The 21,535-nt window shown below is 43.9% G+C and overlaps 1 protein-coding gene across 2 annotated transcripts in view; it reads left to right on the top strand.

Annotated features, from left to right (window-relative positions):
- Nucleotides 1–20,885, top strand: part of LOC130879291 (zinc finger protein 764-like) — a 69,534-nt gene extending 48,649 nt beyond the window's left edge. The window contains exons 1-3 of one of the 2 annotated variants that reach the window (XM_057777603.1): nt 18,060–18,423; nt 18,568–18,681; nt 19,359–20,885. In XM_057777603.1, the coding sequence (XP_057633586.1) occupies nt 18,240–18,423; nt 18,568–18,681; nt 19,359–20,263 (1,203 nt within the window). In that variant the 5' untranslated portion in view covers nt 18,060–18,239 and the 3' untranslated portion in view covers nt 20,264–20,885. Of the gene's footprint in view, nt 1–18,059; nt 18,424–18,567; nt 18,682–19,358 lie in introns of those variants that run through there. The other variant, XM_057777604.1, reaches the window with a different exon arrangement.
- The last annotated feature ends 650 nt before the right edge of the window (nt 20,886–21,535 follow it).

The raw sequence follows: 21,535 nt of genomic DNA on the forward strand, positions 1-21,535 counted from the left end.
CTGACTTGTTCTGCATTTCCTGTTGTATCCTGTGTGCCTAGATTCCCCTTCCCCTCTCTCTGTGCATGGAAGTTTTTCCTATATCTCCTGGTAGGTATTGATCATTCAGCTCTTTATTAAATCAATCAGAAGGCACCTTGACAAAGACACAGCTTTACAATGTAAATAAATATTCTACAACACAAATATTTTGCAGCAGACACACATGCCTATACAATACATATATAAATATATATTTTGTTCCTTGAGATAGGGTCTCAACATGTAACTCTGGTTGGCCTGGAACTCACTACACAGTCCAAGATGTCCTCAAACTCATTGAGATCCCCCTGCCTTGGCCTCCCAATTGCTGGGATTAAGGATGTATGAAATTTTTTTTAAAAAAATAGGAATGATGCTAAGATGCACACAAGTTGAAAGAATTTTCCTTTATGTGTATGAGTGTTTTTCCCTTATCTATTCCTATAGAGGGCAGAAGAGGACTCTGGATCCTTTGCAACTGGAATTAGGACAGTTGCTACCTGCAATGTGAGTGCTGGGAATTGAACCTGGACCTTCTGAAAGAACAGTTAACGTTCTTAACCATTGAGCCATCTTTCCAGCTCAAATAAATAAATATTTTCAAAGTGATAAAAATAAATTTTAAGAACTGTAACCTTGTCCTCTAAGTCTCCTGTTTGTTTGTTTTTTCATACTATAAATATAATCCACTTTAAAATGTCACTCAAAATCCTTAAAAATTCAAATATTTAAAAGTCTCAAATCTCAGCTAGGTATGGTGATGTATGACTTTAATTCTAAGACTCAGGAGGCAGAGTCAGGTGGATCTCTGAGTCTGAGGCCAGCCTTTCTACAGAGTGAGTTCCAGGACAGCCAGGGCCACATCAATAAATGTAAAGAAAAAGCTGGAAGGGCCGTTGCACCTGGCATTTACTCTGGAGTGAGGGCCGCTTGGGCCCTGAAGTAATCTCTCGCCCATAATCAGTGCTCGTTATCTGAGATTTATAGGGTTGCTTTTCCTTGGGAATTTCAGAACCTTAGGATGACCTCAGTCGTAAGACATTCCTGGCAAACCTGGAATTCTTATGATGGCTGTGCTTGCTTAGGTCATGGTTCCTTCAGACAATCCCTGGATCAGATAAGAGATTATGGTATTCGGGAATTGACTTGCTAAAATGTCTTTTTTTTTTTTTTGGTTTTTCGAGACAGGGTTTCTCTGTGGTTTTGGAGCCTGTCCTGGAACTAGCTCTTGTAGACCAGGCTGGTCTCGAACTCACAGAGATCCGCCTGCCTCTGCCTCCCAAGTGCTGGGATTAAAGGCATGCGCCACCACCGCCCGGCGCTAAAATGTCTTTTGTGTAACAATCAACAAAAGAGAACTTCGAGGCTACAAGGCAGTCAGACCATCAGAGGTTGGTTCCCCTGCTGCTCTTGCTAAGCGCATCACATCCAGCAGTGTCTCTCTTGTCCCTTGTAACTCAGAACACCAGCAAGTAAACTTTGTCTCAAAACAAAACAAATGCAGAAACAAAGCAAACCCCACCACCAAAAACCAAAAGGGCAGTCTCAAACCTCTTCATTGTAAACTCGTATGATTATCATAGCAAGTTACATTTACTATGTTATTGTGCCAAGTAAACATCATAGCAAATAAATAACCATAGGAAAGCACAATCAGATTAATCAGAGAAAACACCAAATCTTACAGCTCCAATGACCAACATCTAAATCTTCCTACTGCTGAGATTTAGGCAGGTCCTGGACTTTCCCTGAAGCCCTGCTGTATGGAGAAGGAACTTAGTTCCTTATGTGGAACCCACAGCATGCTTGGCAAGGCCAGGACCTTTAACCAGGAGTGCTGTGGAATATAACTTTAATGTGTAAAGGTATGTTACATTTGTAACAGAATATATTTTGGCTATGTAAAGATGAAGTGTTGTTATAATTGTTTATGCTGCATTTGTTTAACTATGTAAAGATGTGTTGCTGCTTTACCTTGCCTGCCTAAGGCGCATGATTAGTTTAATAAAAAGCTGAACAGCCAATAGCGAGGCAGTAGAGGGATAGGCAGGACTGTCAGCCGGAGAGAATAAAGAGGAGCAGGAATCTAGGCTCTGAAGAATGAGGAAGAGAGAGAGAGAGAATAAGGGAGAAAGAGAGGAAGATGCCCAGGGCCAGCCAGTCAGACACCCGTCAGCCAGACACAGAGTAGGATATACAAATTAAAGAAAGGTAAAAAGCCCCAAGGCAAAACATAGATGAAGAGAAACAGGTTGAATTAAGTTTTATGAACTAGTGGGACAAGCAAAAGCTAAAGCCAAGCATTCATAACTAATAATACATCTGTGTCTTGATTTGGGAGCTGATTGGTGGTTCAAGAAAGCCTGCTACACAGGAGCTGTGTTTCAGATCCTGAGAACTTAACTTTTGGATACTAAGAACTCAACAATACCCACCCCTCACTCCTCACCCCCCACCTGGCTTTGAAGGGCTGTGTCCCAAGGCCACAGAGCCAAGTGCTGGGTCTGTGGGACACCTGAGATATCCTGTGTTTGTTTACATTGTGTGAGGATGTGTCATTGTGATTGATTTAATAAAGAGCTGAATGGCCAATAGCTAGGCAGGAGAGAATGGCAGGATTTCTAGGAAGAGGGAGGAAGTCAGAGGGTTAGGATCTAGGTGCAGAAGAGAGATGCCAGTGAATCTTGGAGCAAATCGGACGTACAGAATGGGAGAGAAATAAAAGCCACGGGGCAGAATGTAGATGAATAGAAACTGGTTAATTTGAGTTGTAAGAGCCAGTTGGGAACAAGCCTAAGCTAAAGGCCAAGTTTTAGTAATAAGTAATAATTAGTAATAAGTCTCCATGTCATTATTTGTGAGCTGGGGGTCCAAAGAAAGTCCAACAAGAAAGCATACTTCAGAGTCCAGAGGAAGCACTCTCAGCTACTTTTCCAGCAGCATTATGCCTGTGTGCCACCATGCTTCCCACCATGATGACAATGGACTTAAACCTCTGAACCAGACCCAATTAAATGTTTTCCTTTTTTGCTGTGGTCATGATATCTCCTCACAGCAATGGAAACCCTAAGACATTAAATAAAACCACACATATCTACTAGATGTATATTTAAGCATATTCTTCACAAATAAGATAAAAATGTGTCAGTGACAATCCACAGTTCTATAGCTGGTCACATTACAATTCACAATTCTGGGCTGGTCAGCGGTAGTGCACACCTTTAACGCTGGCACTCAGGAGGCAGAGGCAGGAAGATGTCTGAGTTTGAGATCAGCTTGGTCTACAGAGTGAGTTCCAGGACAACCAGGACTACACAGAGAAACCCTGTCTTGAAACACTGCCCCCAACACAAAATTTCATGGTTCTGTGGCTGGACACTTGGCCTTAGCTGGTATTTATAACTTTCTTCCCCTACTACCCATTCTGTATTTCCTTCACCCTTAGCCACGCTTCAGCAGGTCTTGCTTTCTTACCTGGAGGAGTGACCTACACCTTCATTCCTGAAAGGTCTCGTTGCTGTACAAAAGAGTTCCACAATAACCCAGAATGGGATATCACAAAGGCTTATTTATCTGGGGGTAAACTCACAGAAAGGGCAGTGGTCCACTGTTCTCTGCATGTGCTGGGACCTGGAACTGAATCCAGCAGCCAAGAGGCCCACATACACTTTTTATCTGCATTTATAGTACGAGACCATGCTCAAAGTGGGCTGGGATCTTAAAGGCTATTGGCTGAAGGAGTTCCCACAGCACCTCCCCTTTTTGTCTAAATAAGAGAGTTCTTATACAAAACTATATACAATAAGAACAAATATCAAGTATTGTCCAGGGAAAAGAAGAGGCAAAAACATACATAAAAATTAGAATTACAACCAGCATGAACAACATCAAACAAGAAACATATGCTAAATGTTTCAATAGTTATCCTATCCTAAGGGGTCTAAGTCTCACATTAAAAATAGCTTGGCTAAGTCATGAGAGGAAAGTAACTATTACTATCTAGGCTTCAACCCCATCAAAGACCTGAGAAGGAAATTAATATTACCTGAGTAAAGAGGAAGTGCAATCAAGTATTTCCAAAAGGTGCAAGAAATGACAGAGACAACCTGCTACCTGGGCAATCACCCAAAGTCTCCTTTGCAACATTGACTGATTGTCTACAGAATGGGTTATCCTATTTACTTGATTACTGAGCTCTTCCTTTTTTGAAGTCATCTTTTGATGACCATTTACAGGGGACAAAATTACCTTCACATTCTTTGCCCACATGGAGAGATCCATTTATATCTTCCCTTTTCTCGCCAAATTTTCCAATCATGTTTCTTCCAAGTCCCTGACCATTCAGCCGATCAATTGGCTACAGCCCATGAGTCAGTGAGCAATCATACATTTCTCCTTCCAAATAAACTATAATACCATGTGTATTGCTCAAAGTTTTGCCTATTGTGAAGATTTTTTTTCTTCACATGTATCTTTCATGGTTATGCCAGAAAAGTTTGCTATGGTGCTACTGTTCCCTTCTGGGTGGTACTTATATAGCATGCAGAACCATCAGTAAGCCAGGCCCTAGTCTTCTCTTCCCCAGTCAACTGTTTATAGGATGTTGTAGGGAGCTGTGGGCTGCATTCCTGCCACCCAGCTCCTGACCGCCTGGCTAGCTTATGCCCCGAAATAACAACACACAAACTGTATTCTTTTAAACACTGCCTGGCCCATTATATCTAGCCTCTTCTAGGCTAATTTTCACGTATTAATTTAGCCCATTTCTAATAATCTGCGTAGCACCACTAGGTGTGCTTATCGGGAAAGATTCAGCATGTCTGACCTGGCGGCTAGCTGCATCGCGTCTGGCTCTGAGAGGAGCTGCCCTGCATCTGAGCTCGCTTCCTCTTCGTCCCAGCATTCTGTTCTGTTTGCTCCACCCACCTATGTTCTAACCTACGAGGCCAAACAGTTTCTTTATTAATTAACCAATGAGCTTCCTCCATCAATAGGACACACCTTGGATTCTTGGAAGCAGATGACATTATAATTGGAAAAGAAACCATAGGCATTTGAGCAACTTCTTCATGTAACTTGCGTGTGTCCTCAGGACCTGCTCAGAGTTGGTCATGTAAACACCACTTCTATATGATAGTTGATTGCTGCTGTGCATGTCCTATTTACAGTTTGGTGGATCAGATAACACTCGGCTCATAATGGGCAGCTTAAAGTCCCGTAGAAAACATTGTCTCATGTTCAGTTTCACTAAGGTCCAATATCAGGCCAAGAGCTGTCTCTCAAAGGCAAATAGTTGCCTGCAGATGACTTCTGTGGGATAGATAATGCTGTTGTACACTGCAAAGATTTGCCACTCATATTGCTTTAATAAAACACTGGTTGTCCAGTAGCCAGGCAGGAAGTATAGGAGGGGCAAGCAGACTAGGAGAACTCTTAGAAGAGGAAAGGCAGAGACACAGTTGTCATCCGAAGCAGAGTAAGCAAGATGAAAATGCCTTACTGAGAAAAGGTAACAAACCACATGACTAAACATAGACAAGAATTATGGATTAATTTAAGTTATAAGAGCTAGTTAATAATAATCCTTAGTTGGGCTGGAGAGATGGCTCAGTGGTTAAGAGTATTGCCTGCTCTTCCAAAGGTTCTGAGTTCAATTCCCAGCAACCACATGGTGGCTCACAACCATCTGTAATGAGGTCTGGTGCCCTCTTCTGGCCTGCAGACATACAAACAGATAGAATATTGTATACATAATAAATAAATAAATAAATATTTAAAAAAAATAATAATAATCCTGAGCTAATAGGCCAAACAGTTTGTTTTTCTTTGGGACTGAACACTGTGGGACTGGTTAGGACAGAAACTTCCATCTGCAAATGACACCCAAACATTTGGCAAGAATTTCTACATAAAGCCTGAGAAAGCTTTAAAAATAAGGATCCTAGGGCTGGAGAGATGGCTCAGAAGTTAAGAGCACTGATTGCCCTTCCAGAGGTCCTAAGTTTAATTCCCAGCAACCACATGTGGCCCACAACCATCTGTAATGAGATCTGATACCATTTTCTGGCCTGCAGGCATACATGCAGGCAGAACCCTGTATACATAATAAATAAATAAATCTTTAAAAAATAAGGATTCTAGACAGACAAGAACAGAGTCAAGCACAGCTTCTTGGTAACTGTCTTTTCTCCAGTAGGCACTGTTTGCTAGAGAAAAGAAGAGGTACAGCTCCTTTTAGAGAGGCTTCCTGACTCAGCTTTAGCCTCAAAATCCTTGCAGCTCTTTTAAGAGGATCTGCCACCAAACATTTAAATGGTGTTTATGAGCAGCCAACAGCACGCTTCTTGATGGTGGCAGGGACTTTAAAACTCCACAGAGTTGTGGAAATAAACATGGCTCCTGATACTACCTCTGTCATGAAAGTAGATTCTCAAAAAGCTATGGAATAGGGGTGGATCCAGTAACCAATGCCACAGCTTTAATCCTAGCCATTCTGCTTAGCAGATTGGCTAGGATTAGCCAATCTGCTAAGACTCAAATTCTCAGCAAAAGATAGAGATATACAGTAAAGACAGATTCAGATGAACAAAAAATCCTCTAAATGGTTTACAGTGTATTTAAAAATATATGTAGGCTTAGGAGAGAAAAGAAAAAGGATAGATAAAGTCCTAAAAAAAAAGAACTAGAGTAGTTGGGCATGGTGGTGCCTTTAATCCCAGGATTTGGGAGGCAGAGGCAGGTGGATCTCTGTAAATTTGAGGCCAGCCTGGTCTACAGAGTGAGTTCCAGGACAGTCAAAGATACACAGAGAAAATCTGTCTCAAAAAAAAAAAAATTAAAAAATAAAAAAAATACAGTAAGAAAAAAGCCACATAAAGATGGAAAATACACAGAGAGTCTGGATACTGTATGTTATTGTGTTGTCTTTGAATTGTTTGATTGCTGAGGAAGGAGCAACAGCTGCTAAAAAAACATTTTATTATAAATGCTGCTGGAGCCGGGCGGTGGTGGCGCACGCCTTTAATCCCAGCACTTGGGAGGCAGAGGCAGGTGGATCTCTGTGAGTTCGAGACCAGCCTGGTCTACAAGAGCTAGTTCCAGGACAGGCTCCAAAACCACAGAGAAACCCTGTCTCGAAAAACCAAAAAAAAAAATAAATAAATAAATAAATAAATAAATAAATAAATAAATGCTGCTGGATTAATCCAACCTATATATTTTGAAAATGCCTTGACTTCAAAATTTAAGTCAAAAGATATGTTACTTTGGAGAAGAGGTTTTGCTTTTGTTTCCACAGGAAATGAATGGATGTGGATATTCTTGGTTAAGAAAAAGAAGGTTTGATTGAGGAAGATCCCCTGAAAAATTTCCACTGGTAGAAGATGGCCCAGATGATCCAATGTTTCAGAGCACCTCTGTTGCAATTTCTTCTACATTCTGCATCCAGAACAGATTCAAGGCTGCTGGCTGAGATGATCTAGCCTCACAGAATACTCCAGTCAGGACTTGAACATTTTCTTTGGGTTCCCATAAGATTACTAGTGCCTCCCCTCAGCAGGAAGTAGCCTAGAAAACTATGCCCACATTTCCAAAAAACAGATTAGGGATGTTTGTCTTTGTTTAGTGTGTTGGTTACAAGTTGTATTGGATAATGGTCAGGAAAGAAGCTAAACAAAGTAGATTAGATTCAGGGTCTTGTTTTGAAAAGGAAAAAGGGGAAGTGCTGTGGGATAATGCTTTTGTACACCGTAAAGACTTGTCACTTGTATTTATTTAATAAAACACTGATTGGTTCAATGAAACAACTTGTAATTAATATAAGTCTCTGAGTGTTTTTTTGGGGGGGATTGAATGGCTGCAGGACCGGGTGTGACAGAAACTCTGTCTACAGATGGCAGTAGAGCCTTTCTTCAAAATCCCAAACATCTCCTCTGTAGTTCACCCATGGTGGCCTGCCAAAGGCTCCAAACAGCATCCCTATCTGCCACTGACACCTCAAATACCATTGGGTCTGCCACATCATATGGCCCAAGTGGTAGAGCAGCCTGCACAGCCTTTCAGACCTAGCAAAGAGCTTTCTGTTCCCAGGTCCCACTCAAAGCTGCTGGTATGTGGTATATGCACCGGAATAGCATATCCAAGTGAAGAATGTGCTATCTCCAGAATACAAATAGGCTGACTAAGTGTTGTGCTTCTTTCTTGGTGGTGAGAGGAGCCAGGTGAAGTAGATTATCCTTCACCTTAGAAAAATATCCCACATGCATACTCCACACCACTGGGAACCTGGAAATTTCTCTGTGGTAGAAGGCCTTTGAATTTTAGTTTGATTTATTTCCCATCCTCTGATGTACATATGTGTTACTAAGTCCAAAGTGGTTGCTGCTGTAGAATAATCATTTTGTACACTGTGAAGATGTGTTGTGCGCCTTGTTTAAAAAGAGCTGACTGACCAATAGCTAGGCAGGAAGAGGTTAGGCAGAAAAGCCTGATTGAGAGACTGCTGGGAAGAAGGAAGACGGAGTCATCAGACAGATGCAGAGGAAACGGGAGATGAAATGCCATGCTGAAAAAAAGACAACACTATGTGGTAGAGCATAGATAAGAAATATGGGTTAATTTAAGTTGTGTGAGCTATTTAGTTACAAACCAAAGCATTTATAATTAATAATAAGTCTCCATGTAGTTATTTGTGAGTTGGATGGTGGAACAGAAATGTCTGCTATAAATGGCGCCCAAAGTGGGGTAACATATAACCATGTAAAACCCTAGAAAGCTTAAGAAAAGGTTCCAAACACACAAAAATGGATCCCAATATGGCTTCCTGGTCTCAGTACAGAGATGTGTCTCCTGACAGCTGCTTGTAGGTGCCATGCACTAGAGCCATGTACTAAGCTGAGCTGCATTTTGCAGCTGACATAGCAATCTAAGATTCACCTAATGTGATCTGAGAACAACACAGATGCTCAGTAAAGACAGATCCAAATGGAAGAAACCTCTAAATGGGTCACAGTGCATTTTAAAATGTACATAGGAGGGGCTGGAAAGATGGCTCAGAGGTTAAGGGCATTGATTGCTCTTAAAGAGGTCCTGAGTCCAATTTCCAGTAACCAAAGGTGGCTCACAACCATTAATAATGTGTTCCCAGGTTCTCTTTCCAGGCCTGCACTGCAGGCATACATGCAAGCAGAACACTGTATACATAATAAATAAATAAATCTTTTTGAAATGTACATAGGCTTGAGAAGGAAAGGAGAAATGGCATAGACACTCATAAAAATATTAGTTTAAGGGGCTGGAGAGATGGCTCAAAGGTTAAGAGCATTGCCTGCTCTTCCAAAGGTCCTGAGTTCAATTCCCAGCAACCACATGGTGGCTCACAACCATCTGTAATGGGGTCTGGTGCCCTCTTCTGGTCTGTAGGCATACACACAGACAGAATATTGTATACATAATAAATAAATATCTTAAAAATATTAGTTTAAAAATAATAAAGTCTTTAAAAAAGTAATAAAGTAATATAAAAAAGCCACATAAAGATAGAAAATACATGGGAAGTCTGGATCCTGTAAGTTATTGTGTTGTCTTTGAATGTTGTGATTATTGATGAACAAGTGATAGCTGCTAAGAGACATTGGATTGTAAAGGTTGCTATATTAAGCCAACTTAACTAATTTAGAAACATCTTGATGTCAAAATGGAACTCAAAAAATGTGTTGCTTTGGGGAAGAGGTTGTGTTTTTGTTTCCATACAAAATGAAAGACTGTGGATTTATTCAAGGTTAAAGATGATCAGGTTTGATGGAGAAAGGTCCCCTGAATATCCTGGCTACAGATACAAAGAAATAAATCTAGAAAAACTACGAGACATGTAACATATATTTTATCTACTCAAACATAAAACAAAAAGTCATCTTTGGCTGATGTGTAAAACATACAGTCTATACTTTTATTAATACAGATATGTATGCTACCTTTGAAACTTTATGTATTTTCAGAGCAAGGGAACACAACACTAATATAAACAGATCGACCAGGTGATCCAGTATGTCAGAGCACCTCTGGTGCAGTTTCCTCAGAGTTCTGCATCTAGAACAGCTTCAAGGCTGCTGTCTGAGGTGATCCAGCCTCACAGAATATTCCAGCCAAGATTTAACTGTTACCCTGACTTTCTCAGAGTTTCCCCAAAGATGCCAGTACCCCCAAACAAGAAGCAGTCTATAGAAAACAATACCCACATTCTCAAAAGATGGATTATGGATGTTTGTTTTCATGGGGTGGGACTTGGTTACAAGTCATTATTGATTATAGTCAGAAAAAAACCTAAACAGAATTAAATTTAAAGATCTCTTTCTAAAAGAAAAAGGGATATATAATATAGAAATGATAAGATAAAAGGTACATTATTGAATCTACTTTATTCCAAAACAACTACTAATCTCAAAATATTTTACATTGGTATAGATTTTGGCTTATTGATAAAAAATTTAAAGTTATTTTTGTTATAGTGTATGTATGTTTCTACTCTTGTTTGGGGTATTATGCTTATGTGATTCATTTAGAAATATACAATTAAGAAATACAGGTTAGTAGCTAGTCTACTATAATAATCAAACTTGTAGTCATTTTAGGTATATTTTAAGGTTAAATGGACATATTTATGTAGATAAGTGGTCTTCAAACACTTCAAGTACCTAAAGAATATGACATTTAAAATGTTTTACAACATTAGGTTTTCCTGATAATGAGACACCTCTGCTCTTGGCAGCACCAATTTACTTCAGAGAAGATGATGGACATCAAAGAAACCCCATATGAAGTTTGCTTCCTCTTTGACAAAATCTAGCCACTGGGCAAAGAAACTGCCCTTGCTTCAATTGCTGACAGTATACTATTCAAACTGGACAAGCAAGAAGCAAAAGAAAGTGACTGCCAAGCTTTGCCAAGACAAGGTAGGATAGCCCTTCAAAAATCCCTGCTTCTCAGAAATGTCAGTCAGATATACTAGGCCTATAGGCCAAAGATGACTGGCCCAACATTACAGAGAAAATTTGGGTGTCTGTCTAGGCAGCCAGATGTCCCTGTCCTTAGGTAATAGTACGTCCTTCTGGGGTCTTTGATGGAATTAAAGACTAAATAGTTAAACTTGTAGTTTTCCTTAGTTATGATAAAAAGTAAATTAGGTATAAAATAGACTCACAAAGATAAGATAGATAATAAGTTATATTCTCTATATTTGCCAAATACAAGTGAACTGGATATTCTAACTATAGTTCTTAGTTGACAAGCTTTGTTGTATATAATTTTACTATGTTAAGTTAAAACCTTTCTTTTAAATTAGACAAAAAGGGAGAAACATGTGGAACAATTTTTTGGACACCATGAATATTTGTTGCTCTCATTGGTTTAGTAAAGGGCTAAATGGCCAATAACTAGGCAGGCAGAGGTTAGGCAGAACTTACAGACAAAAAATAGAGCATGGGGACAAAGAAGGTGGAGTCCCCAGCCAAATGCAGAGGAAGCAGGATGATGAACATGCCGTTCTGATAAAAGGTACCACCATATGGTAGAACATAGATAAGAAATATGGGTCAATTTAAGTTGTAAGACCTACTTAGTAAAAAGCCTAAGCTATCAACCAAGCAATTATAATTATTAATAAATCTCTGTGTGGTTATTTGGGAGCTGGCTGGTGCGGAAGAATTGTCTGTATTCTGTCAATCATGTTATAAATTAATGCTGATTGGCCAGGTAGGAAATATAGGCAGGAAAACCAGACAGGAAATAGAAATGATGTAATGAGAACAGGAGAATTCTGGGAAGGAGGAAGTTGATTCTTCCCACTCCTGCTCAAATCACCGAAGCAGCAGGATGTGATCTGCCCCACTGAAAAAAGGTACTGAGCCACATGGCTAACATAGATCAGAAAAATGGGTTAATCAAGATGTGAGAGCCAGTGAGAGGCTAGAGCTAATGGGCCAATCAGCTTTATAACTTATAGAGATCTATGTGTGATTTTCTTTGGGGCTAAGCAGTTGTGGGGAACCAGGCAGGGACAAAAACCCCAACAAACAAGCAGGCCTGGTCCCGTCCATGTTACAGGCTGGTGGTACAAAAAGGTCTATCTACTGGTTGCTACTTAATGTTGTGAGATATTTGATTTATACTCTGTAAAAATATGTCACTGTGATTGTTTCAATAGAAAGTTAAATGACCAATACCTAGGCAGGAGTTAAAGCAGGGACTTATGGTCAGAGAGAGCTCTGGGAAGAAGAAAGGTAGGGTCACCAGTGAATACAGAGGGAATAGACATGCATGAGGAGAGGTAACACATAGATGAATAGGAATGGGTTAATTTAAGTTATAAGAGCTAATGGGATAAGCTAAAGATTGAGCTTTCATAATTAATAATAAGTTTCTGTGTCTTTTTTTTTTTTTTTTTTGTGAGCTGGCATCCAATGTTGGACTCGAATACTCAAACACAGGGCCTGAGACAGCTAAGAAAAGTTCTGGATAAGAGTCGATGTAGCTTCCTAGTCCTGCAGTTTCTCAGGTTGACTGGGGACAAAGCTTCAAATAAGGCTTCCTACTCCAGGGGTTTTAATTTGTGGCAAATTGACACTAAAACCTGCCTAACATTTATGAAACTCTGGGTGTGGTGGACACACCTGGAAGTCCAGCTCTCTGGAGGTGGACACACCTGGAAGTCCAGCTCTCTGGAGGTGGACACACCTGGAAGTCCAGCTCTCTGGAAGTGAATTCAAGAGTTTCAAGGTCATGTTTTGCTACACAGTAAATTCAATGAAGAAGGACGAGAAATAGAAGAAGTTGTTGATGGTATTGTAGTTGTTGAGCATGGGACACAGGTCTGTTACCCCAGCATTTGGGAGTGTGAGGTTGGAGTACAAGGCCAGTTGGGACTATTTAGGGAGACCTTCTGGGTCAGGGAAACAAGGACTGAGGATGTCTCATGCACAAGGCCTTGAAACCCTAACACCTCAAAAACAAAAGGCAAAAGGAAAACAAGAAAAAGCACAAGATACGTCATTCTCTCAGTATTGCTTTCTGTACAGCTGAGACCTTCCCATCAGCTCAGGAAGCATCCACTCCTTCCTTGTCTACTTTAGAGGTAAGTGCTGATGGGGTCTAAAGTGTAGAGTTAGACCTAGCGGAGGGCATGGTCAGACCCTGCAAAACTGTCACCAGCAGGAAGCCCGACTGTAAAGACTGGAAGAGCACTGACAATGTGGCATACACCAGTCTCTGCGACTCTCCAGTGATCTACAGGGGAGTCACTGCCCCTGTGAGCCTCAGTGCCCTCTCAGCAAAATGGAGATTAATAACAGCTACCTTGCCAGGCAGTGGTGGCGCACGCCTTTAATCCCAGCACTCGGGAGGCAGAGGCAGGCGGATCTCTGTGAGTTCGAGGCCAGCCTGGTCTACAAGAGCTAGTTCCAGGACAGGAACCAAAAAGCTACAGAGAAACCCTGTCTTGAAAAAAAAATAACAGCTACCTTAAAGAGTTGCTGTCAAAGTCTGAAATTTCAATAAGATAATATGTATGGCATTGCAAATGTGCAATGAGCTTTTGTTTAACAAGTGAGTTATTGTCGACATTTTACAACTTGGAAAATGTAAAGAGGGCATTAGGAAGACAGCCCAGTGGTAATTTTTTCTTCTCAGAACTGAGGGTTGACTGTAGGGGCTGGTGCAGGCTAGACCAGCGCTCGACCTCTGAGCCACATCCAGCCTTCCCCAGGCCCCTCTACTTTTTATTTTGAGATAAGGTATTATGTGACTCTATTCCTGGGGAGACATGAGCAAACATCTAGTGCCAGAACCAACAACAGACCAAAGTCAATACCGCCAAAGCCCACCTTGGTGAACAGAAGAGTTTATTAGTATCACGCACAGGACTATGGGCAAGGGTTCCCTTACAGGAACAGGACGACTGCATCACCAAAGTCCACCCCAGCACAATGACAAACTGAAGCCTGGAGCTCCTTGCAGGACCTGTAAGCAACTGGACAGGATGGAAAGTCTCTCCTCTTTGCCACCCCTTACTGTTCATGTGACCTTGGGGAATGAGAGAGTGGTCCCTGAGGCTGGTGACCTATTTACTTCCTGAGTCTTAAGGAGTCCCTCTTTGTAAAGAGTGTTTCCATTTAGGATTTCTTGAGACTTAAGACCCTCCCTTTAGAACTGTCCAAGTCTTTTATACATACTGAGATTATAATATAATATATTATCTCCTTCCAATTCCTCAAATTCTTTGCTCTTTCTCAAATTCACCTTTATTTTAACTGGTATAATGTATATATATATATATATATATACATTATATATCCCATATATAATATATTCCATATGTGTATTATATATTCCTTTATATTTAACATATGATACTCCTAACTATCCCTGCTCCATCTGTATAACATTCCTCGTGTGTATGGTCTCAGAGGTGATTTGTATTGGATAACCAATCAGTGTCCTCTTCTCTGGAAAGACCTGTTTCTCCTCCCATCATTCCTTAGTTGTCTAGGGTTGGGTGCTTGTGGGCACCCCCTTCTACATTAGCATATCTCTTGGTGTCATCCTTGTGTCAAGACAGCCATGTTGGTGAGGGGTCCTGGGTGTCGCTTCTCTGACATTTCTAGGAGACAGAATCTCACAGTAAATGTCCTGTCCCTCTGGCTCTTACAGTCTTTGTACCATCATGCCACTTCTTCCATGACCCCCAAGCCTTAGCTGCAGGGGTTATGTTGTAGATGCATCCATTGGGATTGGGCTCCACAACTCTGCATTTTGTTTGGCTGTGGTTTTCTGTAAGGGTCTCCATCTGTTGCAAAGAGTTTTCCTTGATGAGGGCTGAGAATTACACGGACCTGTGAATATATGGAGAAACACTTAGAGTGTAGTTAGGGTTATGATGGTTTAGTAAGGTGGTAGTTTTAGGGTCTCCTCCAAGATCCACAACTCCATGGCTAGAGCCCTGGGTAGCTGGCTATGTGGCCACTGTCAGGCATGGTTCCCCTCTTGTTGAGTGGACCGAAGTCCAATTTGTTGGTTACCGCCAAGGCATGTGCGTACTATTGCACCTTTAGGGCTATTATATCTGGCTGTGGTTCACAGACGTCATAGCTTGCATGGTGCTTTCTGATATCATGTATTTAATACCTTTGAATTGTTGTATGGAGTTCTAATCTGTAGATTTTGGGAATTTGATAGTGAGAAATATGCTCTGTGTTGGGTGGATTTAATTATTGAAGTATCTTTTCTTTATGGTTTTTCGAGACAGGGTTTCTCTGTGTAGTCTTGACTGTCCTGAAACTCACTCTGTAGATCAGAGATCCACCTGTTTCCGCCTCCCGAGTGCTGGGATTAAAGGTATTTGCCACCATAATCTGGAATCTTTCTGGTATCTTGAAATGTAGTTTTCAGGGAGGCTTTCAAGTCAGATTCAGTTTGGGTCCTCTGGATCCTGTGTTTGAAGTGCAAGCCTGTGTTTCAGCAATAGGGACTTATCTTCTACCTCTAGGGGGCAACCAAGGGCAAGAAAATTAGCCTATAAAATTTTTGGAGTCTTTGGGACAACCCTGTTCAACAACTCAGAAGAGGGCTGAGCACGGTTGGTGGGGGCTTTGTTAGATGTCCGTGACTCTTGCGGGGAAGCATAGTCAGCCCAGATGAGAAAGTTTCATCTGAACTATATCCACAGATATAGAAACGTCTTACATGTATTATAGGTATTTTAAGTCAATAGTTATTCTATGATTTCTCATGACTTTTTCAGATATCTTTACTGTTATTTTACCCTCCTTCTGTTTTGTTTTGTTTTTGTTTTTTCGAGACAGGGTTTCTCTGTGGTTTTGGAGCCTGTCCTGGAACTAGCTCTTGTAGACCAGGCTGGTCTCGAACTCACAGAGATCCGCCTGCCTCTGCCTCCCAAGTGCTGGGATTAAAGGCGTGCGCCACCACCGCCCAGCCCTCCTTCTGTTTTATCTCCCTCTCCCCTCCCTGATTAGAGCCCTCCCTTATTTTCCCCACTTCCTCCCTTGTACCCTGCTAATTCCCCTCTCTATTGTTCCCCAACCCCAGCAATGGCCCCTTTTTACTTTCCTGGTTTGTGTAGTTATTCCAGGTTATAAGCTCACATCTGACGATTTGGAGCTAGGAACCTCAGAAAAGAGAAAACGTGTGATAGTTGTCTTTCTGCTTCTTGATACAATTGAGTGGTGTTCCACATTTCCATTGTCCATCTCATTTTCTTTCTGGTTTTGTTTGTTTGTTTGTTTGTTTTTTGAGACAAAGTTTCATTGTGTAGCCCCAGATGTTCTGGAACTCATTCTGTAGACCAGGCTGGCCCTGAACTCACAGAGATCCACCTGTCTCTGCCTCCCAACTGCTGGAATTAAAGGCGTGCGTCACCAGCACCTGGTCCCATTATCCATTTCTAAATTGAAGGACATTTGGATTGTTCCCACTTTCAATAAACATGGCTGAGGAAGCGCCAGCTATGGTGGTTCACACCTAAAATAGAGCTGGGTCCTACGGTAGATTTGTGACCAGGCTCTCAGCGGTTTCCAGAAGGACTGGACCAGTCCGCAACCCCATCGGCACTGAAGCAGCCCCCTTTCCCCGTGTGCTCTCCCGCAACCCCATCGGCACTGAAGCAGCCCCCTTTCCCTGTGTGTTCTCCCGCATTTGTGTCCGTTGTTTTCTTGATTTTGCCGTTCTGACTGGGGTGAGATGAAATCTCAAAGCTGTTTTGATTTGCGTTTCTGTAATGGCTAGGGACAATGAACATTTTCTGAGATATTTCTATTTCTTCTCCTGAGAACCCTCTGTTTAGATGCCATGCTCATAGTTTGAATGGGTCATTTGTGAGATTCTGGATAATAACACACTGTCAGATGTCCAGCTGGCAAAGATGCGGGTGGCAGAATAATATCAGAATAACAACATCAGATCATCCAACTGAAGCTAAAGAGCCAGGAGGGCTTGGGATGATCTGTTTCACATTCTGAGCTATCTTGTGCTTGGGGCCTCCTAGAGCCGGAGGAAGCTCAACACAGTCTGCGGAAGATCTGAAGTCACTTTGCACCGAGGGGATTCACATCTGCTCTTTCAGCTTAGTATAGACTCGGTGAGCAGAAGCCTCATCTTGATCCAACATATTTGCAGTGAGGCACGGTAGACAGTCGGGACAATTATGGGTGCATGGGAAGGGAAAAGAGCCCCTTGTCCTGAAGTCTGACTGACTCCTCTCCCCAGCTGAGAAACAAGAATTCCTGCACATTAACATTTGCTGTGAATGATGCCAACATGGAGATGATATTCCGTTCATAGATAGGTATTATATATTAAAATAGCAATGAATGAGGCTCAAAGCCTGAATGTATATGACCGTAAGTAGGGCCTCATTTCTCTTTTGGAGGGATATTTGATGGGAATCTCACAAACAGCCCAGAAACCACCAACAGGTAATTCCCTCATGGGATTGAAGTCTGGATGGGCAGGTGGACATTTAGAAGATTAGAAGTGAGCCATTGCGAATGTCCCAGGTGTCCTGGTTGTTCAAAGAACAGCTCCGTGATCTCTGATCTGTCAGGAGTGGTATTCCTCAACTAGTTTGAGATTTCTATACCACGCTGGTGGAAACCCCCTAATTGAGGGTCCGCTTCATTTTCTACCTTCTTATTAATGCCCTTCCCTCCACAGGCTTCCGGCTCCATAATACACTGTCCAGAAGCAAAAAACTAAACACCCATTCACAGGCCGTTTCCACCTAGCTGACCTTGAGAGAGCTGCGGGTCCCCAGAAGTCAGCACCACGCCCCACTGCATCTCGACAGGGAAGTCCCCGCCCACATGGGGCCTCTCGCCTGGGACTTGTTCCCAGACTGGCACTTGTAGACTCTGTGGCCATTTTGGATGAGGGCTAGAAGACAATGACCTAGAAAGACCGGTGACGTAACCCTGGGCACAACCTCTAGGGAGCCTAGTTCGTGATATCCCACTGCCACCATTTTTATGCAGGCAACCTCAAGTCCTGATTATGTACCTGCTACTTTCAGTTTTCAAATTTTACCTACATTAGGGTGCGCACGGAACTGGTTTCTGTCCCTTCTCGGCCCTGGTATCCGAGCGCGGACACCTGGGGCTGGGCAGGCTTTTCGGGTGCTCTGGACTGGCCCGGGGCCGAGCCGGGGGAGGGTCCCCATGGCGCAGCCACTTGCCCGGGGAAGGTCCTCGGCTCGGGCAGCGTTCGGGAAGCCCGGGGCTGTGAGCTTCGCGGACGTGGCCGTGTACTTCTCCCCCGAGGAGTGGGGTTGTCTGCGGCCGGCTCAGAGAGCCCTGTACCGGGAGGTGATGCGCGAGACCTACGGTCTCCTGCGCGCGCTCGGTGAGAGCCTTTCCTGGTCGTCTGGGCTCGCCCCACGCGTGACACCGTGGGTCCAGCCGTGGAACGGGGAGCCCTGGGAACAGGCGGCCGGGACCAAGGGGGTTGGCCTACCCGCATCGTGGGGTTTGCTTTCTTTCCCTTAAGGATGCGGAGGCGCCAAGCCAGCGCTCATCTCCTGGGTGGAGGAAGAGGCCGAACTGTGGGGACCCGGTGCCCAGGATCCAGAGGTGGCCATGTGTCCGACAGAAGCCGACTCAGGTGAAGGACTGGGTACTCCGTCTTTGGGGGACTTCTCAGTAGCCGGCCCATTATGGTGTCTTCTGGTGACTCCACTTCCCTGCCTGGCAGTTTCTTCCCTGAACTGTTTTCTTGGCCAAAGTCATTATGCTTACCCCTGGACTCACCTAGAAAGGGACTGTGATTGTACCGTGAATGCTCCCACTCCCTATCTAGTCCGTCACTAGGCTATGTTGATTGGAGCCCTGTGTCTCCACCGCTGTCCTGCTGCCATCACTTGGTTCCCTTCTGGAGGCTCCTTCAGTTCTTCCTGGTCACCTCTGCCGAGTGCTCGGGCCGCTGGACTTGGGGTTGGGGACCACACTGATGCCTTTCTTTTTTTTTTATTTTTGGTTTTTCGAGACAGGGTTTCTCTGTGACTTTGGAGCCTGTCCTGGAACTAGCTCTGTAGACCAGGCTGGTCTCGAACTCACAGAGATCCACCTGCCTCTGCCTCCCGAGTGCTGGGATTAAAGGCGTGCGCCACCATCGCCCGGCCTGATGCCTTTCTTTATGCTGCCTCCGAACATCCACACACCCTACATGCTCAGATTCTGTGGCCTCTCCCCTCCAGTGTCCCGTCTGTCACCTTGTGGTGGGTGTGGAAATCAAGGAGCAGGATGAGTCAGATTCTGAGCTTTTTCTTGGTCTCCCAGCAGATTGCAGACAGGAGGAAAGGAAGAGACCAAGGGAAGAGACTGAGGCAACCCAGAAGACGTTTTCTACACAAGCTGGACCGAAGGAGCCTCACCCCTCCTTTGCTGGACCCCCTCGCAACTTGGAGCTGTTGTCCAAGGACCCTCAACCCCCTCTTGGTGTCCACGCCACTGTCCCAAGAGCAGATCAGCGTCATGGCTGCCGTGTGTGTGGGAAGAGTTTTGCCTGGCGGTCCACGTTGGTAGAGCACCTGTACACCCACACTGGTGAAAAGCCGTTCCGTTGCCCTGACTGCAGCAAGCCCTTCGGTCGAGCTTCCTCCCTGAGCAAACACCGGGCCATACACCGAGGGGAACGGCCACATCGCTGTCCTGACTGTGGCCGGGCCTTCACACAGCGCTCTGCCCTCACCACCCATCTGCGTGTCCACACTGGGGAGAAGCCCTACCGCTGTGCTGATTGTGGACGCTGCTTCAGCCAGAGCTCTGCACTCCATCAGCACCAACGGGTACACAGCGGCATGACCCCCTTTCCTTGCACAGACTGTGGCAGAGCCTTTGCCCATGCCTCAGATCTTCGGCGCCATGTGCGCACCCACACGGGTGAAAAGCCTTACTCATGCCCTGACTGTGGACGCTGCTTCCGCCAGAGCTCTGAAATGGCAGCCCATAGGCGGACCCACAGTGGCGAGCGTCCCTACCCGTGCCCTCAGTGTGGCAGGTGCTTTGGCCAGAAGTCCGCAGTGGCGAAGCATCAGTGGGTCCATCGTCCAGGAGCTAGGGGCCATAGGGATGGAGAGGCCAGTCCGTTATCTATATCCCCGGGCACAGGCCAAGGGGAGCTGGATCCGCCTGTGGACTTCAGGCACTACCCAGAGATATTCCAGGAGTGCGGGGAATGGTCTTAAGAGCTCCAACATAGAAGGTGAAATACACACACTATCGGAAGCCCAGAGGCTTGAATCTCTGGCATCCTCTGGAAGTCACAGAAGTTCTAGCAAGGGCTGGTCCTGGGGACAGTACAGTCTTGTGGGTGATTACCAGAAGCATTTGCACACACACACTGGTCCCACTGCCCTAGGCTCTAAGTCTACTGGGCTAGGGTGGGAAACCCACTAGAACTCCATGTGAGAGGCAAGGGCAGTTTTCTGGCTTAGTAATATTGAAGGCTTGAGGTCGAAGAGAACCTTGTTTAGTCCACTGCCTCTTTAATGCAGAGGCATTAAATTAATTAATTTAATTCATGCGAATTGATGGCTCTGTGTGAACTGAGCCAGCTGCATTTTCAGGGGCTATTAGCCTCGGTCAAGAGCTGTGTGTGGTGGCACATGCCTATGACCCCAGCACTTCAGAGTAGAGACAGGAAGGTCAGGAATTTGAGACCAGCTTGGGTTACCCGAGACTCCATCTAAGGTAAATAAATAACAAGTGAAATTAATTGAGATTTAAATTCAAAGTATTTCACACACTAAAGAAGGTCCAGGTCTTTAGCTTCTTTTGGAAAAACAACAACAACAACAACAACAACAACAACAACTCCAAAAGATTCAGTCAAACAAACAAGACAGAAGTTCTGGGTTCTGTTCCCAGCACTGCAAGTATTGGGTGTGGTGGCACATGCCTATAATTCTGCCCCTTGGTGTTTGGAGGCAGAAGGTTCAAAAGTTCAAGGCTGCCCTCAGTCACACACACACACACACACACACACACACACACACGTACGTGAGGGGAGGCCCAGTAGGTAAGGGTTGCAACTCCCTTGACCTGATTTCAGTGGTGGAGGGAGAGAGACAGTTCTTGAAAGTTGGTGGTATTTAGTTTTTTCTGAACCAAAGAGTTTGTGTATAATTGGATGACAGAAGGGAAACAGACAGACACAGCTCGCAAGTTTTATTTCAGCTCTTCCCTTGTATTCTCTCCTGTGGCTCTCAAAGCACTTTCTTGCCTGTCGTCTTGTTTACCTCCCCTAACTGCCTGGGAAAGGAAGCAGTTGGAAGAGGAGACCTCCTCAGGAAGAGGCACTAGTGGCCAGTTATCTACCCTACACCAACTGGGCACTTTGCCGTGTTCACGCTGCCCTCACCACCAATCTGATGCCCACCCAGGAGAGGCCAACAGCTCCTGAATCTGGAGAGAAAGGACCTGAAAGCTTTGTCCAGTCTGGGAACACCCTGGGCTGG

The sequence above is a fragment of the Chionomys nivalis genome, chromosome 8, assembly GCF_950005125.1.
Source record: "Chionomys nivalis chromosome 8, mChiNiv1.1, whole genome shotgun sequence".
NCBI lineage: Eukaryota > Metazoa > Chordata > Mammalia > Rodentia > Cricetidae > Chionomys > Chionomys nivalis.